At 37.8% G+C, this 23827-nt stretch overlaps 1 protein-coding gene across 2 annotated transcripts; it reads right to left on the bottom strand.

Annotated features, from left to right (window-relative positions):
* Positions 1 to 1227: 1227 nt before the first annotated feature.
* LOC122641860 (xanthine dehydrogenase 1-like) lies at positions 1228 to 22693 on the bottom strand. 2 transcript variants are annotated; one of them, XM_043835177.1, is made up of 15 exons: positions 22603 to 22693; positions 22233 to 22396; positions 20895 to 20994; positions 18786 to 18894; positions 16828 to 18336; positions 14511 to 14753; positions 14106 to 14420; positions 13350 to 13589; positions 12156 to 12440; positions 11822 to 12043; positions 10431 to 10592; positions 8627 to 8761; positions 7435 to 7671; positions 2582 to 2755; positions 1228 to 1569 (listed from the first exon to the last, which is right to left on the bottom strand). In XM_043835177.1, the coding sequence occupies exons 2-15, from the start codon at positions 22360 to 22362 to the stop codon at positions 1327 to 1329; spliced, it is 4104 nt and encodes a 1367-aa protein (XP_043691112.1). In that variant the 5' UTR covers positions 22363 to 22396; positions 22603 to 22693; the 3' UTR covers positions 1228 to 1326. The 2 variants fall into 2 exon arrangements, with proteins under 2 accessions (XP_043691112.1, XP_043691113.1); XM_043835178.1 differs by lacking the exons at positions 18786 to 18894; positions 22233 to 22396; positions 22603 to 22693.
* Between the last annotated feature and the right edge of the window lie 1134 nt (positions 22694 to 23827).

Raw genomic sequence — 23827 nt, 5'->3', positions numbered from 1 at the left:
TATAGATGACTAATGAATGAATGGTAAGAACTCTTAACTATTGATTCTGCACAGGGAGAGCCAACTGAGGCATGATTCTAGGGAAAAAATGGAACACAAGACTTCCTAACATTTGGCCATTAAGGGGTTCCAACAGTGTTCAAAAAGACGGGTTTTTTTAAGTGTGGGTTATATTGATATACGCAGCCTGCTGTTGCTTGGCATGCTTTAGTCTGATTTCTGCATTCCATTGGCTTCCCCTTGCAACTCCATCTTTTTTGCATCATGAAACATAGTTGTAACCCAGGAGAATTTGATGAAATGGTGGTTTGTTGCCTCAACCAGTATAACACATAGGAAAGAGAGGAATAGGTAAAGGTATTGAGGATGAGTTTCTTACTCCCCACATGATCATTAGAAGGATTGTTCATGATGTTCATGGTAAGTTGCAGGTAGAAACATGGATATGATATAAAGAAATGAGGGAATTCATCCGTTCAAGGGACAACCAGTTTCCTTCATCCACTAGTCTGACAGTGCTCTTGAGCTCTTCCCTCCATCTGATCTTTCTTTTCTTTTTTTTCCTTTAAAACAAGCCTTGGTTGTTTGGTCAGGTACCTTGCTGCCTTCCTTGCTTTGTGTTGGTAGCTGGGTGCCCTCCAGAATGCATTCTTATTCCTGAACTCTAAGCTATATTCAGAGAATTACAAGGTGCCAAGGAAAAAGGCATACACATACTTGAATTTGTGTACTACAAGAAGTGACCAAATGCCTCCACTATGCAGAGCAAAGGCCAGGGACTGCTCGTTGGGTTCTGCTGGGACCTGAAGTCCTCAAGGAGCGTTTTGGAAATTTCTTTTGTTTTCGACTAGAAGCAGAGAAACTAAGTATCAGATTTCTCAGCTAATATTATAGAATGTTGAAACTATTGGTATATATGAGCTAACATATGACCTATCTTGTTAAAGGAACAGAAGAGTGCAAGGGGCTGTCGAGGCGCATAGGTGAAAATTTCTGTTTTTTTTTTTTTTTGGGTCAATGAATAATACATTTTTCTTTCATCTCAAAAAAAGAAAAGACAAACATAATAGAACAAAGTACAGAAAAAGTTGAAAGACCTCGTCAACCAAGCTAGCAAGAAATTTTAATGCCGGCCAGAATATAATATAAGAAAGCTTTAAAAAAAAAGGAGAGAACTTTGCATGACCTGATTGACTAACTTAAATATCATTTCGCTCTGAACCAGTTACAAAGATCATTTGTATAATTACAAAATATGTACAAATTTGAAGTATCCGGAAGTGGGATTTTAATAAAGGAACAATCAGAAGCCAACAATAAAATGCACTACACACTAAGTTTCGGGTGGAAATCTGACCTCACAAATCCCTCAGTCAAATTATCTATACAAGCCATCCGAATCCGCTCAGGAGTTGCCGGATTATCAAGTGGAAACCAATCATTAGAACCCACCTCTGCTCTTGCAGCTATGATCGCATCTTTAATGGCAAAGAGAACCGATGAGGCAAGAAAGAATGGAGGCTCTCCCACAGCTTTAGATGAATGAATGGCCTTCGCATTAGGGGCATCCTATCAATTGGCAAGTAAATCCAAGGCAAAAGAAAGTCGGTGAATAATTTGGCTTGGACATTTTTTTTAAGAATATCCAAACTCGATATTTCAATACAGGTTTTCACGATATTACTAGACATAAAAAAATTTGATATACACATCTTATTGAACAACATTATGAACTTTTTTTTTTTGGAAAGATACACAATATGATAACTTCCATGACGTTAAACTAATTCTGACCTAAATAATGATTCACCTCTTATGAGTGCGTCAGTAAAAAGTCAACCACAAATACAACATTAGTGATATTTCTGTCGCACTTTTAATAATCATAACAGCATGCTAACTTGTGTAGTGCCAAAGACTGATGGTAATTGGAGAATACAACATTGTCCACAACATGCCAGAATTGGAATAAAAGGCCATCTCAAGTTTGATGGATAATAATTGGAACTTCATTTTTTTTTTGTAAATAATTTTGTTTTTCTGTTAAAAGCTATTATGTCAAACAGGAGGGGTTAGTGAGTTAGTCCCTCCCCCCCCCCCCGCCCCCGCCCCCACCCCCGCCCCCGCCAAAAAAAAAACTCAGTTGACTTTATCCTCAACCCTAACATGCCCCATCTATTAATCATGTGTTTTGTGTCAAAACCTGCAGTGTCAACTTTCCCTAACCCAAGACCTCTAAATCTTTGTCTTCTTCATGTTGCGTGGGTGGGTCATCTGTAAAATTGCCACCCTTAGAGAGTAAGATGCAGGGTTAAAGTTCATAGTCAAGTGAGTGTCTTGATAAATAACATTAACATCTGGCCCAGTAGAGTGGCTTCAGAATACATATTCTTATCTAATGCACTATAGCATATGATAAATATTAATATCCTTAAAAAGTAAGGTAATAATTGAATATAAAAACTGACAAAAGCAAAAGTTCAATTCTAGGAAATCAGGAAAGTACAAAAACTTGAACTTCCAAACTGAAGAAAGCAATCCATCGAACACTTGAGCTGACAAGAGTTGGAAACATGTTTACCTTGAGAAGTGACACATTGAATTTGAGAGGGATATCATTAACAGAAGGAATTTTGTAACTTCCAGGTCCACAGGTATATAAATGGCCAGGTGGAATCCACTTATGCTCTGCATCTCCCCATTTTAGCTCTTCCAAGGCAACCCAACCCAAACCTTGTACAAAGCCCCCTTCAATCTACGAGAATATTATGTCATCATGCTATCATTAGAACAACTCCATGTACATTTCCTTGAAAGGAATTTAATGCAACAAAACAAGTAAAACAGCTCTTAGTCCTTTCAAGAACATAAAAAAAATAAAATAAAGAAAGAATAATCATCTAAAGGAAGTAGAATTTTCTTTAAAGCGGAACATCAGATAAGAATAATGTAAACAGTGTCTTCCAAATGACAGATACAAGTCCACAAAACTCTGGTGTCAATGAATTTGGGTACAAACAACTCTGCATGATGGGCACATATTTAAAATTTCTGTGAGCTTGGGAAACCCAGGCCTGCTCTGGATGCCAAAGGTGAACATTGTTTTCAATATAAGCCTATATGTTTTTTCACAGCAAGTGCCATGTACGGAAAAATATCTCGTTTTGGAGTCCTTGCAAGTTGCAACCAGAATATAATCAAACATCAATTATAGGGTATCTAACAAAGAATAATCATAAAAAAATATCTTCGACTAGGAGATTTGGCCAGAAATTTAATATCATTGTACACCCCTCCTTTTACTTTTTCTCCTCATGACACAGGTTTAGCAGTCAAGGCTGGTGGAGAGGTCATCATCTACCGTGTGAGATAACAAAAAAAAAAAAAGACACATGCAAAGAGGGAAGTAAACTCACTCTTTCCTACTCATGTAAAATTTCCCTCAAAACCACCTCACTATATGACAAAAGTAGGCTCTTCGTTTGCCATTTTGACATAAAAAATAGCAATGACTACTTAAAATACATGTGAAAGAGTCAGAAAATGCATCATATCTTGAGGTGGAGTCTGAAATTTGATATGTGGAAAACACAAAGGATGCCTATCCATTAATCGAGTTGGCAAGATCACACTTTCAGATGGCTAAATTAAGGTGCCTGTCCAGCTAAGTTTATCAAGACAACCATCCAGAAAGGGGGCGGAATTAGTTTCATATTCTAAAGAAATTTGGAACAAATTCTGATAAACTTTTGTACGATATCAAGCACAAATCTTTGTATCTTCTACTGTTTAATCACCTTTATTCTCTACTCGATTCAAAAACACAAGGATGGGGGTTAGGATTTATTATTGTCTAATAGTGATAAGTAATTATTTAGCAACAAAGTAATTACTATTATCATAGTCATGAAGGTGCGAAGGTGACCCAAGGCGGTGGAGGGATGCATCGGTGCCTGCCTAGGCAACATTGCGACAAGGCTCCCTAGTGTTTTCCCCCCTATCCCATTTGTCTTCTTAATGAAGACACCTCGAGGGATAGGGCTGCGAAAAGCGACATTATTCATCGGGACACCTCTTCGCGTAGATATATATACAAAATTAGGATGCTTGAAGTAAAGAAGTTACAAGAAAGATGAAAGTAGGCAAAGCTCCAAGCCCATATGAGATCCCGATTGAGGTGTGGAAGAACGTTGGATTTTGCGGTCTTCTTGGTTAACCAAGCTGTTTAACAAGATTATGACCAATAGGAAAATGCCAAATGAATGGAGGAGAAGCATTGTGGTCCCTAACAAAAGGAGATATCCAGACCTGTAATAACTATTAAGGCATAAAGCTGATGAGTCATACAATGAACTTATGGGAGAAGGTTATTGAAACCCACCTGAGAAAGGAGACTACTATTTTGGAAAACCAATTCGGTTTTATGACTGGAAGATCCTCGATGGAGGCAATTTACCTACTTAGGAGACTCATGGAAAGATATAGAGAGGGCAAGAAGGATCTACATATGGTCTTCATAGACCTATAAAGAGCCTACGACAGAGTCCCTAGAGAGTTAATCTGGAATATCCTAGAGAAGAGAAGGGTGTCATGTAAATACATAGACATAATTAAAGATATGTATGTTGATGTGGTGACTGGTATTAGAACAGTGGGGGGCCAAGGCACTGAATTCCCAATTTCAATTGGGTTACACCAAGGATCAACCTTAAGCCCTTATTTATTTGCACTTATCATGGACGACCTAACCAAAGACATACAAAATGAGGTCCCTTGGTGTATGATCTTTGCAGATGATATTGATTACGTGGATGAGACTCATGCAGGGATTAACGCCAAAGTAGAACTATGGAGATCAACCTTGGAATCAATAGGCCTGAAGATAAGCAGAACTAAGACCGAATATATGGTGTGCAACTTTAGCAACACTGGGACGGATAATGAGGCGGTGAATATTGGTGAGAGGGAGATCCCACAAAGTGAGTATTGTAGATATCTAGGATCAATCGTAAATAAGGAGGGTGACAGAGGACGACGTTGCCCAGAGGATTAAAATAGGGTGGATAAAGTGGAGAAGTGCGTCCGGAGTTCTGTGTAATTGACATATCCCTTTAAAGCTTAAAGGAAAATTTTATAGGACTGTCACTACACCAGCTATAATGAACGGTGCGGAATGTTGGGCTATGAAGAAGTGTCATATAAAATACTTGGAGTGGCAAAGATGAGGATGTTGAGATGGATGCGCGTGAAAACTAAGAAGGATAAACTAAGGAATGACCATACTAGAGCTGGATTGGGAGTAGCCCCAATTCTTGATAAACTTAGAGAGAGTTGTTTGAGGTGGCATAGCCACGTTCAACGAAGGCCATCTGATGCCCTAGTTCGAAGGAGCGACCAGATTCAGATTGAGGAACCTAAAGAGCTAGAGGCAGGCCTAAGATAACCATAGGAGAAGTGGTGAAGAAAGACATCCTTAGCTTAGGCCTTGCTCCTTGTATGACTTCAAATAGAGCTGAGTGGAGAGCGAAGATCCACGTGATCGACCCCATTTAGTTGGGCTATGATGTTGTGACGCTGGTGTTGTAATACACTCATTTCTCGAGGCCTGGGGCTCATTGTTGGGTAGTTCTGATGCGGTTCGTAGCTAAGTTGGGTCGATGCCCTAGAGTTTGTCATTGTTGTGTGCTCCTTCCCTTTATTTTCATATTATTAATTTCTGTTTCTTCTGGGATCCATGTAGCCGACCCCATTTAGTTGGGATAAAGCTGAGTTGTTGTCGTAGACACATCATAAATAAATTAACAGCCAATTAAAAAAAAATCAGCAGTTACATATAAATTAACATTCATTGTAAGACTGACAGATTTGTTCACAACAAGTAGCAGTAAAAACAAGCAGCTAAATATAAATAGAAAAAATACGATATTGCAGTAATTCAGTTCAATGATGTTTGATATGTCACACAACAACAACAACATCCAAGCCTTATCCCAACTTAATAGGGTCGGCAACATGGATCCTATAAGAGAAAAAAGGTAAAAAGAAGTAAAAAATGAGGGGGGGGGGGGGGGTGAAACAACATCAACACAAATCTCTAAGGCATCAACCCTTCTTAACTACATACCGCTTCTTAATTGCCCAACATTGTGCGCTAGGTCTCGAAGAGGGGGGAAAAACAACGGCAACACACAACAAAGACCAACTAAAAGGGGTCAACCACATGGATCTTTGATCTCCAATCAGCTCTATTTGAGGTCATACTCGGGGCAAGGCCTAAGCTAAGCATGTCTTTCTTCACCACTTCTCCTAAGGTTATCAATCAGGATCATGCCGATCCTCCGGACTGGAGCCTCGGAAGGCCTCCGTTGGCCATGACCATACCATCTCAAACGACTCTCTCTAAGTTTATCATGGATTGGGGCTACTCCCAACCCAGCTCTAATATGATCATTCCTTATTTTATCCTTCCTAGTTTTTCCACTCATCCATCTCAACATCCTCATCTCTACCACACCAAGTTTATTGATGTGGCACTTCTTCACAGCCCAGCATTCCGACCCGTACATCATAGCTGGTCTAATGACAGTCTTATAAAATTTTCCTTTAAGTTTTAGAGGGAAACATTGATCACATAGTATTCTGGTCGCACTTCTCCACTTCATCCACCCTATTTTAATCCTTTGGGCAACGTCATCATGTATGTCTCCTTTCTTGTTTACAATTGATCCCAGATATCTAAAGTGGTCACTTTGCGGGATCTCCCTCTCCTCAATATTCACCACTTCATTATTCGTCCCCGAGCTACTAAAGTTACACATCATGTATTCGGTCTTAGTTCTACTTATCTTCAGACCTTTTGATTCCAAGGTTGATCTCCATAGCTCCACTTTGGCATTAATCCCTGCTTTTGTTTCATCTACTAAGACAATATCATCTGCAAAGATCATACACCATGGGACCTCTCCTTGTATGCTCCTGGTTAAGTCATCCATGATAAGCAATAAACTACAACGGTACAACCAGATACAACTGTATAGCAAGGTTTAGGATTCAATGATTCCATGTATCGCGAGCATTATAATCCTGTACACTGCCAAATAAAAAGGCCAGGAAAAGAACCTATAGTATGTAACCAAAACACACACACACACACACACAAAACGACCTAGGGCGCCCACCAAGTCAACTAAATGGACCAAGGCAACACCCAGGTGGTCAAGGCAGTCTCCTTCCCTACATCCAATAAGGTGAGGCATCGCCTTGACACCCTGAAGGTGCCTGGACGCCTACGTGATGCCTTGACAACTATGACTATTATCATGATTATAATGTGGCATTGTGGAAAATCTTAAGCCTTTCATGGAACTATGTAAACCATAGATTATATAGCTTGAACATACAAAGAAATTTAAAAATGACAAACAAAGAGATTACCTGTCCCACATCAATGGCTGGATTCAGAGAAAATCCAAGATCCATCAAAACATCTGCTCTTCTTGTGTAAAAATCTCCAGTCAAAGTGTCAATTTCGACCTCGGTAAATGCAGCGCCATAGGTGAAGTACCTGAATGGGATTCCTTTACCAGTTTTCCAATCAAACCCAATCTCAGGTGTAATGTAGAATCCATGTGCAGAAAGGTCTATCCTCTCCATGTAGCATGCAATAACAAGCTGATTAAGAATAAAAAACAAGCATTATTAGATAATCCTTAACCGTATGAAGTGCAAACTACTGAAGGAAAATATATATTCTATGTTATAACCAAAGTAAGATAACAGTGTTTAACTGAGATGGACATAATTTGCAAGAGTTAACTTGTGCCTTGGACCAGCCAACTAAAGAATCAGGTTAATTGAGCCAGCTGACTTGATTCAGCTGAATATTTGACATCTCAACCAAAATTAAGTGACTAATAATTTTTCAGCATATTTAACAAATGCTCCACGGAACATTATATTCCCCTCTTTTATTAAGTTTAACATCCAACAACTCCAGTCCTGCAACACATTTCCTGTGGTCAGCAGGAAAGAAAAGAAAAGAAAAGAGAAAAAAAGGTAGAAAGAATATCTCCCCCCCCCCCCCGCGAAAAAGCATGCCCACCAAAAAACCCTAAAACACTGTTCTTGAAGGATATTCAGCCATTCACTGAAAAAGGGAAAAATACCATCTAGATTCTATCAACATAATTGCTTGTATGAACATGTATTGAGAATACAGCAAATTCACATTCTTGTCATGTCAATGCATTTTTCTTCCTTCTCGTGTCATTTTCCAAAACTATTTCCCAGTTATGATTCATTTTAAGTGGTTTTCCTATTTGTCCCTTATTCTTCTTCCTCCCACGAACAATGTCATGCAGGCATTACTATAATACATACATAAATGGTTAGCTCAGAACTTTCTGGACCCTGGTCAGCCTCCTAAAAAATTTATTTCTGTCTCCATTTTGTTACATTTTTTTCCAAATATTTCTCTTACCCTAATATTCACTTTAACTCTTCTTTCCTTTTCAGTTTTGTTGTTTTCATTCATAAAATAGCATGAATTGGACATGTCAAATAACATAACCAGTGCAGAAGTAGACCACTAGAAAAATTTTGACAATAAATATAGTGGCAAGATTACCTCAGCAAAAGAATTGTGCTTATGTCTAGATGCAACAGGTTCCATCCGTGCTTTAATCTGCTCACAAGCATCCAAAACTGCCGCTCCATACATATCAGAACTGGCAGAAGCTGCCGTTGGTGATGCATTGGGGACCTAATAGGTAGGAAAATATATCAAAACCGTGATAGTAATGAAAAGGAGAAGTGCCAACTTGGTATGCATCTCTATTATATGGTTTTTGCAATAGAAAGTCAAAGTAACTTGAATAGAGTATTTAATCTCACATATGTTTTTAAGCACACCACTCACTAATAGGAGGATGCAGAAAAAAATTGTTGGATACACTCCGTACTCATATTTTACGACAATTGTCCGAGAAAATCTGAAAAATTACCAAATTATAAAAAAATGCAGCTGCTCTACTGTCGGGGGCAAATACAAGCCCAAAAATGGAGCTAATTATTCATCAAATCTTTCTCATCCTTAACATATATAAATAAGAAAAAAAAATCCATCATCAATCTGTATGTGTCGTTGGCTATGCTAGGATGGGAGAAGTCTGAAAATACTCCATTTTGGAAATAATATCTTAAGAAAAGTGCACGGGTGATAAACTTAGGGTTAGGAATTAGTCCTAATTTGATCATTATCATTTTTAATTCTGATTGAACAATGGGACTTCATTAGAAACCAGACAACTATTCAAGCAATACATAAATCAAGAGGCAGACAAGATCCCCTATAGGAAATAAGAAAATTGTAAGAGAATGGGGTGAAGATAAAGATTAATGCAGAAAATACCCAATAACACACATAAGCACCAAACATCATCGACAACAAACAAGGAAAAGAAAATTCAAGAAACACATAAACCCACACCCACAGATCCAACCCCTCAGTCAGCAGAGATCACCTCATCATCTTCCTCACCCTTTCTCCATTCGATCATCTAATTATGGGGCCTAAGTGCCCCTCCCTCTTCTACCTACCTGCTTCCAGAAGCATTTAGAAGCAACACTCCCTCAAAACTCCAGCTTTCACCTAACCTGGCACCATGGCACCAGATAATTCTCTCTTAAAAATCACGCAGCTGGAAGCAATGCTAAAGATGAATGATTTGACCCTTTCAAGAATTTTTCAATATTCATCTAGGTCCTATCTTATGTTTTCAAGTGCTTAAAATAATCCACCAGATATTCTGGCCCACCAGGAAACATACCTCCCACACTTCTGCTATTCTCAGAGGTATGATCTGTCACCTTCATAAGTTTAACACCAGGGTGCTTGATTTCCCTAATTTCATTTAACCACTCCATATATGTGAAGAAAACATAGCATTTCTTGGTAGAGGTACCTGACTCTTTGTCAGGATGGAAGTTTCTTAACCAAAAGACAGACTGCTAAAGAAACAAGGAAAACTAAAACTGAAGAGTGCCATAACAGAAAAATAAAACTGCATCATGACTTCTTTGTTAATAACTTTCACAATTTCCAAGAATTAATATATCATGAAATCATGCAATCTAGCTCAACACCATCAATCAACTAAAGAAATGGAAAACCTCAACCTTGTTGAACAATTCATCAGGTGGATAAATTTTCATTGAAAGATTGCTCCAGTAATTGGCTTCGGAATAAATAGTAAATTCCCTAAAGATCAGACTGGTCAGTCATAAAATATGTGAGCACTCTTTATAATCTCTTCATTTCCTAGGAAGCATCGGCAAAGCTCTAATTATTTATTGTTACTGCAGACCATATATTCAATCAAGACAACAAAAATATGCAGTCTAACATGATACGATTTACATTGGAGATTAACCTTGTCAGTACTTGTCTCTGATATAAATACAGAACTGAGAGGAATATTGAAGGATGAAGCAGCAATCTGAGCAACCTTCGTGTGTAGACCTTGTCCCATCTCGACACCCCCATGGGTTACTAAAACAGTTCCATCAGTGTAAACTTGCACAAGAGCACCAGCCTACAGTCATCAAGGAACAAAATGTCTAACAACAGAAGTAGTTTATGTATTTACCATGAAATAAGAGAAACTAATAAAATTACATAAAACAAGTTACACAATGAGATGCACAGAATTCACTAAACTTCATTGGAAGCATTTTTCGGTAAATTGAAATGTTTTCAGTCCTGTTGTGCAGCTTTATTGGAGTATAGTACATCTATGTCCTTTTTTCAGTAAAATCTGTCTTGGCTTATAGATAATTAAGTAAACTTTAATACCAAGTAAAAGATATATTTTCCACTGTCAAAATATAAGGAAGAAAAAAAAGTACAGCGTCATTAACAAATATATAAAATTCCTGACTTCTCAGAAAGGGAAGGGAAAAAGATTTAAGATGTATCATTTGATGAAGTACAAGGTAAACTGAAAATACCAAGTCAGGGGAAAAAAGAAAACTAGAAAGATCACCAAATTGTAAAGTAGCATAAGAAACTAATACTATTACTGTTCTTACAGGAATTTTGGGTTTTGTTTCAATCAAGAATCATCACCAGAGGAAAATATAAGTATCCATATTAAAATTCCCACAAGGCCACAAAATATGGACAAAATGTACGAGGTCCATTGACCAGCTTTGACTTTTTCAGAACTGAAAAGGATAAAATAATTACAACATACATCAAGGAAATATTACTATTAATTTCAGGCTAGAGCATAAATCAACTCTTTCCAATAGAACAGCTAAAATAAATCTGAGTGAAAGTGCATATACCAAAAACCCAGGAAATTCATTTTAGTAAGAAACTCCAAAATGCTCATATTGAAGAAACTCAAAAGGGGAAACGATGACATGCTAACTAAGGAAATAAAAGATCTAACACATTCAGGCTCTAATCATTTACATTACAATGGACATGCTTCATATTAAACAGTAGAGATTATTTAATTGTTAGGACAATGTTACTAAACATAAGCTTCTTATTGGAAGATTCAATACACAATTAAGCATGAAAAGGAACATCAAGAAAATCTCATAACCCAAACAGAATTACAGATTTTTTTTTTCTAAGAACCATTTAGAATAAAGAGGGGGGGGGGGGAGAGAGAGAGAGAGAGAAAGTCAGACAGCTGTAATCAAGTACACCATGCTGAGCCTTAAAGGGAGTACATCGTTATGCATTGAAGCCCTTTCCATGATGACCATTAAATAAGTAACATTAGAGAAGAACTTATAGAACACAACTCACCTGATTCATGAACTTCGTTGTGAAGGAAATGCCAAATTTTGTTGGAACCATAGCAACTCCCCGCTTCCTCCACCGATTGTGCAGATTAAATTGGTCAACTTCCTCCCGGGCCTTTAAAAACTCACAAGATGATTTCAATTCATTCCACACTTGGGCCAGTGTGCTGTGCTCAATTTGTTGACCATAATGCAAAATATAACCTTCTCTTTGAAAATTAATCTCCTGAAAATCAAGACATTGCAACTGAAGTTAAATGGTGAAAATGCTATGAGCACTAATAATGATAAAATACTTGTTGGCACAAAAAAATAATTCATAAATAGACAAAATTTACCCTTATCTCTTCAACGCTCTTCTTAAGCTCCACGGCTATTCTTTGGATCCAGTTTTCTGTAATAAGCATGCCTTGAGGCCCACCAAATCCCCGAAAAGCTGTGTGACTAGGGAAATTAGTATAGCAAACTTTTCCCTTGATTCTGATATTTGGTATCTCATAGACATTATCTGAGTGAAACATAGCACGCTCAAGGACTGCCAGAGACAGGTCTAGTGAATTTCCGGCATTATTGTAGATTTCAAGATCCAAAGCCAGAACCTTCCCTTCACTCGTGAATCCAACCTAGATCAATTAATTTTTTCTTATTATTTACGTCCATGATTTGTAACAGTAGGAAAGTTAAATTTAACCTCTACCATAATACTGTCATAGTTAACGCTAATGGTAGCATACCAATCATTCACCAAATGATTTTCACACAAAAAGCTTAGCTAGTCTGAGGCAGAACATTCTGGTATTCCTCTTTCAACACCATAAAACACAAACAGAATACCAGCAGGATGATGAAGGAAGGACAATATTTTCTCATCCACGCCAAGAGGATACACAATCAGGAAATACATGTATGCAAAAGGACCAAAACTCCAAATATTTAAATATCAAAGGCTGGTTTCTTTCCAAATAAAAAGGAAACAGAACTCCCTAGTGCTTTAGAGAAGTTGTCAAATATAAACACGACGACTCAAAACTGCATCCTAAAAAACACATTCCTGTTCTCAGTTATGAGACAGAAATGCTATACAGAAGCACCCGTCCATTCTTGAAAAACAAAATTCAGTGAGAAAGAAAGAAATACAATAACATATATTAACATTGTTCTCATAAAATATCAATGTGTCATTCTTCTAAAACCATGAAATCTATCAATTTGAGAGGCGAATTTCATTCAATCCTTAAATTTGTTTGGATCATATCCAAAATAGCGTTCTGAATGTTGGGTGACCAGAGTCACAAAAAGGAAACAGGATACTTTCTTATTATACAGTACACAGATGCAATAAGAGATCCTTTTCATTCTTCTGTTTTTATTTGAAGCACATAAGCTCAATTGAAATAAAAATAAAAATTACTAGCCTGCATTCAAGTTAACCATTTTGGAGATTGTGATCTTAAAGCATCCCAAGCTGCATAGGTGCCAACATAATGCAATATATAGTGTACCGAAATTCAACTTCATTGACAAATAAGTACCTTGTACTTTCCAAGAAAGCTATGTCGTTGCCCAGATATCATCATGTCTATATCCCTGTCTAATGTTACTTTTACAGGCCGATTCAAAAGATATGATGGCACAGAAGCCACAGCAGCAATGAAGGCTGACCTGGTTTCCTTCCCACCAAATCCACCACCAATTCGCTTCGTCTTGCAAACAACTTTCGACATTGGAAGACCAAGAACACGACAAACATATTTCTGGTGTTTCTGAGGAGCCTGCATGCCATTGTCAGAATAGTGCCATCAGAAATTGAACAAAAGCAATATATATTAATTCAAGTTAACTTTCCATTGTCAAACTTGAACTCAGATATATTAACTGGAAAGAAATAACATGAAATCTTATGATTTGCACAATTAATCATTGGGTTTGACCAGGATAAACTTATATATAGGACAAGAAAAAGCACAAATATCATGAAACAAAAGAAAAACATTAGATTCTCGACCAAACTGTAATTAAACCATAAAAAACTGATGAAGAAAATTTATTCTGGGAGCAATGACAATATAAATTTCAATTTCAAATGCCAGTGCAGCAAATGCAACAGCAGTAGACAAGTCAAAAGAGGGGAGGGACAAAATGGAAAATAACAGATAAAAAAAATGCTTTGGACACAAAATCCAACTACCTAAGAGCAAAGAAAGGATCGCATGAAACAGGGTTAGTGTATCAGTAAAGCATGGCAGCAATAAAATTAGCGAACAAAATGTCATAAGTTCAAAACCTACTTGAGTGGAGGAAATCATATGAACTTCATTGCCACCATCCGTTGTCCATATCAGACTGCTATTTGTCTCCAAATAGAAATGCTCCTGTCCTCCTACTTGAACTTCCCCTACTATAATTTTGTCACATGCACCTGACTGAAAACAATGTTCCACATCCCCTTTCTCCAAAATTTTCTCAGTATTAGGATGGTAACTGTTAGATTTAATGGCATCCTTTATGGATAAAATTGCAGAGAGTTCCTCATACTTGATATGGACCTTTCCTGCAGCTAATTTTGCATTTTCATGGGTATCAGCAACCACTACCCCTATAACCTGCAACGGATAGACACAAAATCCTTTGTTAGCACAGTTACTAACTGAAAGGATAAGTGAGAAATAAGTATTAAATGGAACGATATATACCTGACCTACGCAAGTTACAAATTCTGAAGCAAAAAGCTCCTCATCATCAACAACTGGTCCAATCTTATTAGCACCAGGTACATCCTTATGAAGAAACAAACCCTCAAAACCAGGTGAAGACTTGGCTTCCGAATCATCTATGGATAGGATGCGAGCATGAGGCTTTCTACTCAATACAAAAGCAGCATGTAGACCATTAGGAGGCATAGGTGTGTCATCAGCATATTCAGCCTCCCCTGTAACCTGCATATAGTTATGATATCAAAAACTAAACAAAGATGATTCAGTGCATGAAACTTAAAACAAATAGGGAATTCTAGGAACTCTAGGTTTGTTATTCAAATGGAACTGGTGAGTAGTTTTGAGCTGACCAATAGAGACTAGGGGCAAAAATAAATGGATGTTAGTGGATGGTGGGCCGATGGAGTTATGGATGGTAGATTGAGATTTTAGGCTGAAACAAGGTGTGGGTAAAGGGAGCAGCGGAAATTAAATAAATAAAAAGGTGATATTGGAATGAGGAAGAAGAAATAGAAATTTCTTTCAAGCTTCAACTAGTAGAGCTCAAGTACCACATGGAGAGAGACTTGAAAGCATAAAAAAAAACATCAAGAGATTTGGAGAAACAGAAAACAAGGCAATGGGAAAACCATTTTTCATTAGCTTGAGGGAAAAACCAATTACAAGGCTTCATAAATGATCACAAATATCCAGTGCTGTTTCCTCTCTCATTTTCTACTCAAATTAGAAGCAAATAGAGATAGGCAGCCTCCTATAAATTTGGATACAGATAGAATTAAGTAACTCCATAATGAGAGTAGAAGTGACTAGAGTGAACATTGATACCAAGCCAAAAGTCAAAGAGAAGTATTAAACTTCACATTGGATCTCAAATCCAGAGATTTTGAATGTATGCTTATTCATAACCCAATGGATTCACCACTTCAAAGGCCCAGCATGGTTCTCCATGCTTCTAGATAATGATGAGAATCCAAATGTGCCCCAGTGAACCCCACTCAAAAGTACCCCTTGTCTCAAGACATAGATGCTCCTTTAAAAAAGAGTGTCCCAGTGCACGAGGATCCCGCTACTGCAGGGTCTGGGAGGGGCAAATGCATGCAGACTTACCCCCTGCTTCGCAGGAGAGGCTGTTTCCAAGTTTTGAACCCACAACCAACAGGTTGCAATACCGCAACTTAATCGTTGCACCAAGGCTCACCCACACATAGATGCTTCTTTCTTTCCACAAAATCAAATGCTAACTGAAGCAATAGTGGTCAACGAATGGAGTGATCCGTAGCAAATTTCAGTTAAAAATCCCAATATGAAGAGGAAAGAAGTACATTTATTCAAAAACTTATAAATTATTAGAAACAAGTATTACAATGAGGACAAAGCTGGTAAAAGCTGAAGGCTCCAAAATGGCCTGGTAAAGGCCAAAATGCACCTCAGTAAGAAGTAGTGAGAAAAGATATGAGTGCTTATGATTTAAACAAAATATATGGCCCTTGATCACAGAATGATGGCCGTGTATTCTGTAGCAAATTGAAGAATTTAAAATAAGTCTGAGTACAGTTTGTCAATTATCTTTTAAGATGAAAAACATGTAATTGCATGCTTCATCTGGGAAAACAAGAATAAAAGGCAAACATCAGTTGTATAATTATATCACATATTTATGAAGATCAATAAAGCCACGCAGAATACGATTTTTCTTCCAGATTTTCTTTTTTGAAATTTAATAATAATAAAAAGGGAGAAAGAACACTAACCGGTGCTGTGTGTGGGCGTGTACCTGTGCCCAGACAAGCCCGGTCCAAAAGACCACCACACCCCCTGGAAAGGTGGAAAGGTCCAGGGGTGCAGTGGTCTATTTGCGCCGGGCTGTGTCTGGGAGCAGGTACACGCCCACACAGCACCGATTAGCATTCCTTTTCCCTAATAAAATATTCAAATTTCTTAAGCAGAAATTATTAGTCAACTAAAATGTTAAAAATCACAAATGATATAAAAAAGTGGGAACACCCTAATTAAAACAAGAACAATTACATAGCAGTTAATAAGCTCCAATTATAAACCCTCAACAACAATATATTGTACGTATTCCTGCGGTGGATTCTTCATTGGCATGCAAGCTCTCAGCATATAAATGAGTGCAAAGAATCACAGTAACAATGCAGATCAATATCAAACTTTCATTAGAGATTGCAGGATATCACATGATAGAAGCATTAGTCATTTTCTTTCGTTTTAGTATCTGTGTGTCTGTCTGTGCATGTTTCTGTTGTGCAAAGGGAGAATGAGGGAAAGTACATGCCTGAAGTCTTGAAGAGAGATGAACCTCAGGCAACCCTACAGCTGTCCCTTGTTTTGTGATTTCATAATTCTGACTTCCGGTAGATGATGGTCTGTGGAAAGGTTTTATGGCAGATAGATGAGACTGTGGCAGGATTTTCTTGAAGTATTGTTCCTCATTGATTTGATAAGAAACCCCCAGGAAAAATTTGAAGAAAAAACTTAATGTCAAAGATTTGCGGAACTCCACCATCCCTCCTGGTGCATCTACCTTGAGAACAATGTCCTCTTCCAATGTTCTCAAAGCACCCTGCAATAGTTCCTGATCCCAACATTTCCCCATTAGAAAATCTTTGGTTTTTGACGCAGAAAGAGAAACAGGAGCCACTCCACCATAAATAATAGATGCATTTGCCACCAGCCACTGTTCATTATTCTTTTCGAGGAGAACACGCATTCCAGCATTTACAATTGCAATATCATCATCCCTTCGGTGGGACTGCTTAAATTCTTTCACGTACTCAAAAGGCCGAGTCCAAGGCAAAAAAATTGAGAGTAAAATTTCACCACTTGCCAGATCCACCTTGCGGTAACCCAAGAAAAAATTTTCTGCTGGAGTAGTTCTAATGTTACGTTTGCCATCAACAATTCGAAACTTCGCTCCTGCAGCCATCCAAAGAGGGTTCAAGTCTGATATTGGACTAGCAGTACAGATATTTCCACCAACAGATGCCACATTTTTAATCTGTTTGCCAGCAAACCATTTTATTTGTTCAATAAAAGCCTTGCAAGATGAAGTCTCATGTGAAGCACGCTCAGTCACAACTTTTTTAAGAACTTCAACAAGTTCCGTCAATTTTACAGCCGCCCCAATCTCCAATCCATCATTGTTCACCATCAAAGTATTAAGTTCAGGCACATGAGCTACAGAAATCAAGACCCGGTACTGAATTCTCTTCAGCTTCATCTCAATTCCTACCTCAGTGTTACCAACCACCAATTTTGCAGCTGGATATTTTGACTTCAAATCTAATACCTGCTGAAGTCCAAGGGGCTGGAACCACTTAAGTCCACCAAACCCACTCAAATTTAAAGGTCTCAGCTTCCTCATCAAAAGCTCTGGGGGAAAAATAAGCTCTTTCTCATAATATGAGCTTCCATCCGTTTCACTATATGAGACAGGCTTGTATCTATTACCCAAATTTGTACTTTCTTTACTATTATCATCACAGTTTACAGCCTTCAAACCACAGGAACATGGCTTCCCAGTTGAAGGGCAAATACTTTCACCTCCTGGAAGGCTTTCTGAAGAACTGTTAGTGTATAAAGCATCTTCAGTTTTGGCAAAAACTCGAAATGCATCAATAATTGGTCTATAGCCAGTGCAGCGGCATAAGTTTCCAGCAAGGCTTTCTTCAATTTGCTCCTCAGTTGGTGGTGTTCGACTTGACCTCAATAATGCATACATGGACATAACAAAACCAGGAGTACAAAATCCACATTGTGAGCCATGAGCACGTGCTAATGATTCCTGCAGCAAAATTTATTTCAAATATTCTTGAATATTTTATCACCATGAGTTCTGATAAACAGAAATTGAGTATATATGTTTGTGTCACTGTCTGATATACATGTTTGTGTGTGTGTGTGTGTGTGTGTGTTATTTATTACTTTGTCTATACAACTAAACAACAGTAATTTTCAGAAAATGAAGTGATCCTCAAAAAAACATAATACCGAATGATCTACAACAGGCCATGCACTAAAAATTTAGCACTCGTACAAAAAAGACTGTAGATGCAGCTTTAGTGCCTGCCAGACTAAAAGATTGGAACATGCAAGGGTTTAATTATTAGGTGCATCTGAAATTATTCACAAAAATCATAGAAATATATCATGAATGATAGCCATCTAATTACTCACAAAAATGATTAAATGAGCTAAAAATCAGTAAGGAGGAAGATCTGTAGCATGTTGCACCTGAACAGGATGCAAACCATGTCGACGATTCCCAATTCCCTCCACTGTGATTATATGCATCCCTTCTACAGAATATAGAGGAGCCAAGCAAGCATTGACTGCAGAATGCCTGCAACATGTTTTTACAATCAGACTAATGACTAAAAATAGAAATACTGCTGAAAGTTTCATAACTGATACGTAGTGTTTCAAGTTTTTGGAGTACAAGAATTTGCATCCCATGAAACAACATGGCAAGAAAAAAACTACAGAACATTTTATGCTTTAGATATACAAGAATGCAATACAGGACAAACGATATAAGCTGTGTTTGCTTGCACCAGATGAAAGAAGCACTAAGCAGGTAGCCAGTGGTTCTCAGCTCTTAGTGTCTTTCTAGTTGTCAGTCTTGGACTTGCCAGCATCCAAGGACTCGCAACCCAATATAACCCAATTTAGCAGCTAGTGACAGAACTTTCAGCTGGCCGGAAAAACTAAATTAATAAAACCTATAGAACCTTTTAACACACACAGAAATTTAATCACCAGATTTATGGAACAGATCGAGTGCAATTATTCTGGTAAAGTTTGTCAGATTCTCAACCACAAGCGGAGCTGATCAAAGGTCTCAGGTGGAGGCTATGAACATTAATGCAGAATGATACATGATTAAAGTATCATTGCCATCAGAAGTATAATTCAATCACTGCACCAATTTCTTATGCACTATCTCCAAATCTCCTTTGTTTTCTCTTTCTGTACTAGTATGACAAAAATTGATGGCTAACATAAGCTATGAGGAATAGTCTCCGAATAGAACTTTCTCCCTGTCATGGTGTTATTAAGTGAATCTACACTCTTGTTCAGAGAGTCGCGGGTATATGACGAAGATCATAAGATATCCCATTTCTAGGATACTCTTTGTTAGTATCAGGAAATAATCATGTCCTCTATAATTTCTAGGATATACAGCTAAAGCCATGAATCATTCATCTTAGGTTCACCTGTAACCAAGCATTCATCTGTATAGAAAGATAAATCACTTCTGGATGGTTTCTTATATTTTTATATTTAAGATCATTGTGGCAGTCCATGATAAAGTTAGTGATATTTCTGTAATTTCTATGAACAGGCATATAAGTAATTTCTTCAATTACGTAGATAAGCGCCTCTTGTTAGAAAATAAAAGGTTAAAACGAAGAGAGGGGAGTGCTAGATGCGTGCCACATGGCATGTATGAGATCCTTCTCTTGAAAGAGAGGTGATAGAAGAAATGCGTTGCTTCCCTACCATTATGTTCTGTCAGGCAAATTGTTACAGGAACATCGCCTATTTTAAATAACACCACCTTATTCTTCCATTTTTTATTTGAAAATGGGACCCTTTGCTCCATTTCTGAGTTAATATTTACATACAACTCAATGAAATAGATTGAACATGAAGACTGATCTCACAAAGAAATAATCAGATCTCAACCCAGGATCAAACAGTGATAATACAGCAGCATGTGCTTGCACACTGAGATTCTGGTTTTCAGTCTCAGTTACTATTTATCTTAAGGGAAAAGAACTCCGTGGGAGAGCGTGGCCCCTGCACCCAGACACAGAGGGGGGCGAAATGGCTACTCCGCCCCCATGAAAGGTGGAAATGCTAGCCCTGTTGATGCTTTGTGCGCACTCACGCTCCCCCACAGAGAACTCTTCACCTTATCTTAATGAAAATGAAGACTTCATACATTTTGATACGAGAAACTCATTTAGTTAGTAGTTTTCTCTTCCGGATAATAGTGAGTAGACAGTAGTTTAATCAAAAACCTACTCTTTTTCTGGTGAAAGTAGAAAATACCATTAAAATTACAGTCACACAATTTAACCAAAATGCACGGATCCAGTCCACTAAGTTAATTTAAGAAAGGGAGAGGGTTTTCTGAGCAAGCGGCAATGAGGAGTGCACCATGAGGTGCGGCAGAATGGTTTCGTATATAGGAGGGCAGCAAGGTCATTTCATGTGAGGAAGAGAGAGGATGCTAGTGTACCCTCCCCTGGCCGCTCAGAGAACCTTTTCCCTTCAAGAAATCAATAAATGTTTTATTTATTCAACAGACACAAAAGATAAAGGAGAGATACTCACATAGATCTCTTCAACTGTTGATCATAATAAGAGACCATCACTGTGCAAGCCCCACAACCACCCTCACCACAGCCTAACTTTGTCCCTGTCAGACCTATATCTGCATTGCCAACAAAAAACATCATATATTATGTGATAACTGTAGGATTGATTTGAATCTTTGGGTAATAGGCCCAAGTATTATAACGTAGGTGCCATCTAGGCCTTGAGACATTAATTACACACACCCCGAGAGACTAATGGTTCATTTGAAGAATCTCCATTCAAACGCTTTGTTCTTGGGTACAATGTCAAGATTGCCAGATGATGTCCGAATCAAATGACACTTCATAATATGATAATGATGTAGGACAGCAAGGAATGGTCCCACAATAGAAGGTCCATGAAGAAATCAGTAAGCAACAAGTAGAAAGTATAAGACAGAAGAAGAAACCTATCTGTATTAGTGTAATGCAGAAGATTGAAGAAAGAAGAGATAATAGCCCAAATAACCTAACTTATTAACAATTAACAAAAACATAGAAATGTCGGACTAACTACAAATTATATCCATGAAATTACTCTAAATAGTATTACCAGAATTAAACAGAAAAGTGACTTACTCTGTCCCAAAAAGACAGTCCTTCATCGTTACCCACTGGTGTGAGTGTGAGTAAATCATCATAAAAATCAGTTCCCATTTCTAAATTCCTACTAGCAACTTCAACAGAAAGACCAGAGAGTAATGTACTTTAAAAACAGAAATAGATTACATCTCACAAGAATCAGGTAATTGTTACCCTTATGAATGATGAGTCCAGTTTTAGTATTTATACTACCGAACATTTAATTGAGAAATGATTGGAGTTTTCCTGTGACTACAAATATGCACCACAACCTCGTCAAACTCAAACCATGAATCAATATCACAAAGAGCTTTTCTCTTTTTCCTAATTTTGATCCTTTTTCCTTTTCTATGTAAACCCTCCGTGTTGCACAATAACTCACCAAAGAGAAACCAACAATCAAACGATACAAACAGAACTTAAACACATCCCCAAATCCGATATTTTATGACCTGGAGCGCAATAAATGACCCTTGTTCTGTTGTTGCCACTTTTTGGCAGTAACAAAGAATCGACTGTAATAACTGGAGATCTCCTCATCCCTGGGATGTTTTTTCCCCCATCTTTTTTCTGTTGTTGATGTTATTGTTGTTGTCGTTGTAGATATGTATTATGACTCGCATGTCGATTAATTTATGAGAACTAAATAGTCTCTTCCGCCAGTGGATTGAGAAATACTTAAGCAATTGAAGTAAAATAACAGAGTCCATAGGTAAATTTCCAAAAAACCTACCTCTGAGATATTCGAGGAGAGTAAGGTGAGCTAATCCATCCGGCAACACTTGTCGAACGCCGTTAACGTACAAGATGGCTTCATTGGATTCTTCCACGCTTAATTGCGCTTCTTTCTCTAGCGAACCCATCGAATTCCAATCAAATACCCAGATAGAATTATGGGTAAAGCTTGAAATCCCGAAACACAAATCGTTTAACTCTATATAAACACGAATTGCAGAGTTCTGCGTTTCGTTGTCTGACTTTTCAGGATTCTATGTTCATAAGAAGACAAGCAAACGCAGAAAAGCTTAGCCACCAAAAGAAATATGTTACCGCTTTCAGTTTTACGATAAAGACATGATTCAGGATAGAAAGAAAAAAAGACCACTATATACTTCAACAAGGAATACCGGAGGAAGAACCTCAGAAATCGGATTCAGAGCTTTGAAATCCCGAAACACAAATCAGGTAGTTCTTTTGTGTTCATGGTTTCATGCGCTCTATTGGTACCAGTACGAAGTGCAAAGTTTTACCTTTCAGGATTCTCTCTGTTCATGGCTTCATGCGAAAACTAAGATAAACAAAACGAAGAAAAGCTTAACCAGTTTGGGAACTTGGCGATTGGATGGAACTCCGTGATCATAAAGCAGAGCCTCCCAAAATTCTTTGAAATAGAATGTCAAGTACAAGATTAGATCTTTGAAATGAAATGATTATTAAACTTTTTAGAGAAGATTTTTTGTTTTTTGTTTTGGTAAACAAACTTTTTGGAGATATCAGATCATGAACATATTCAGTGTAATAGCAGATAGAGTTTATAAAAACAGGGAATCAACCTTTTTATGCACAGATAATATAATGAGAAAAAGAAGGTAGTTGGATCAAAGATTCTAAACCCGGAATCAGGAACCGGATCGATCGGGGCCAATTCCAACCCGGATTGATGCGGAATGGGCTCAATATGAAGTATGAACTAAGCAGGGGTGGTAAGTCGATTGGTCTGGTTCGATTCAGGGTAGTAACATGTCAAACCAAAAGGTCGCTCTTTGTTAGGCCCGTTTGTTTAACAGGGAGGATGGGGCCCGTGGGGGTGGGAGTATTGTGGGATTGGGTCCCACAATGTAGTGGGTTGGGGAACAAGGGTGCTATTTTACTTTTTCCTTGAATAATAACCAAAGTCTTTGGGATTTTTGTGAGACTTTGGATAACATAAGGATAGGATTTTCAAGTGTCATATTAATAGACAAAGCATTTAATCTTGTCAAAACTTTTATAAGTTCACCACCCCAAGTTAAACAACCAAGATTGGGATGAGATTTTCAAGTGCCACATCAGCACTTTCCCACTCCAATTCTCTCACCCTACCTAAATCCCTATCAAACAAACATAGCCTCTGTTATTGATCTTTGCATCACCATTGTCTCTTGAATGACTGGGGTCCTCTCTCCCCTTGAAACCCCGAGCTTAGAGTTTCCATCATATATCTCTGTTGGTAGATGGGAGAGACTAGGGATTGAGATATTGATATCGGGATCGACAACGGTCTCTGTTGACACCGATTCAATACCAATCCGAATCGATTGGTATTGGATAATTTTTACTCATATTTTT

This window comes from Telopea speciosissima, chromosome 10 (genome assembly GCF_018873765.1).
Source record: "Telopea speciosissima isolate NSW1024214 ecotype Mountain lineage chromosome 10, Tspe_v1, whole genome shotgun sequence".
In the NCBI taxonomy this organism is placed as follows: domain Eukaryota; kingdom Viridiplantae; phylum Streptophyta; class Magnoliopsida; order Proteales; family Proteaceae; genus Telopea; species Telopea speciosissima.
This window is presented reverse-complemented; position numbering and strand designations above follow the sequence as displayed.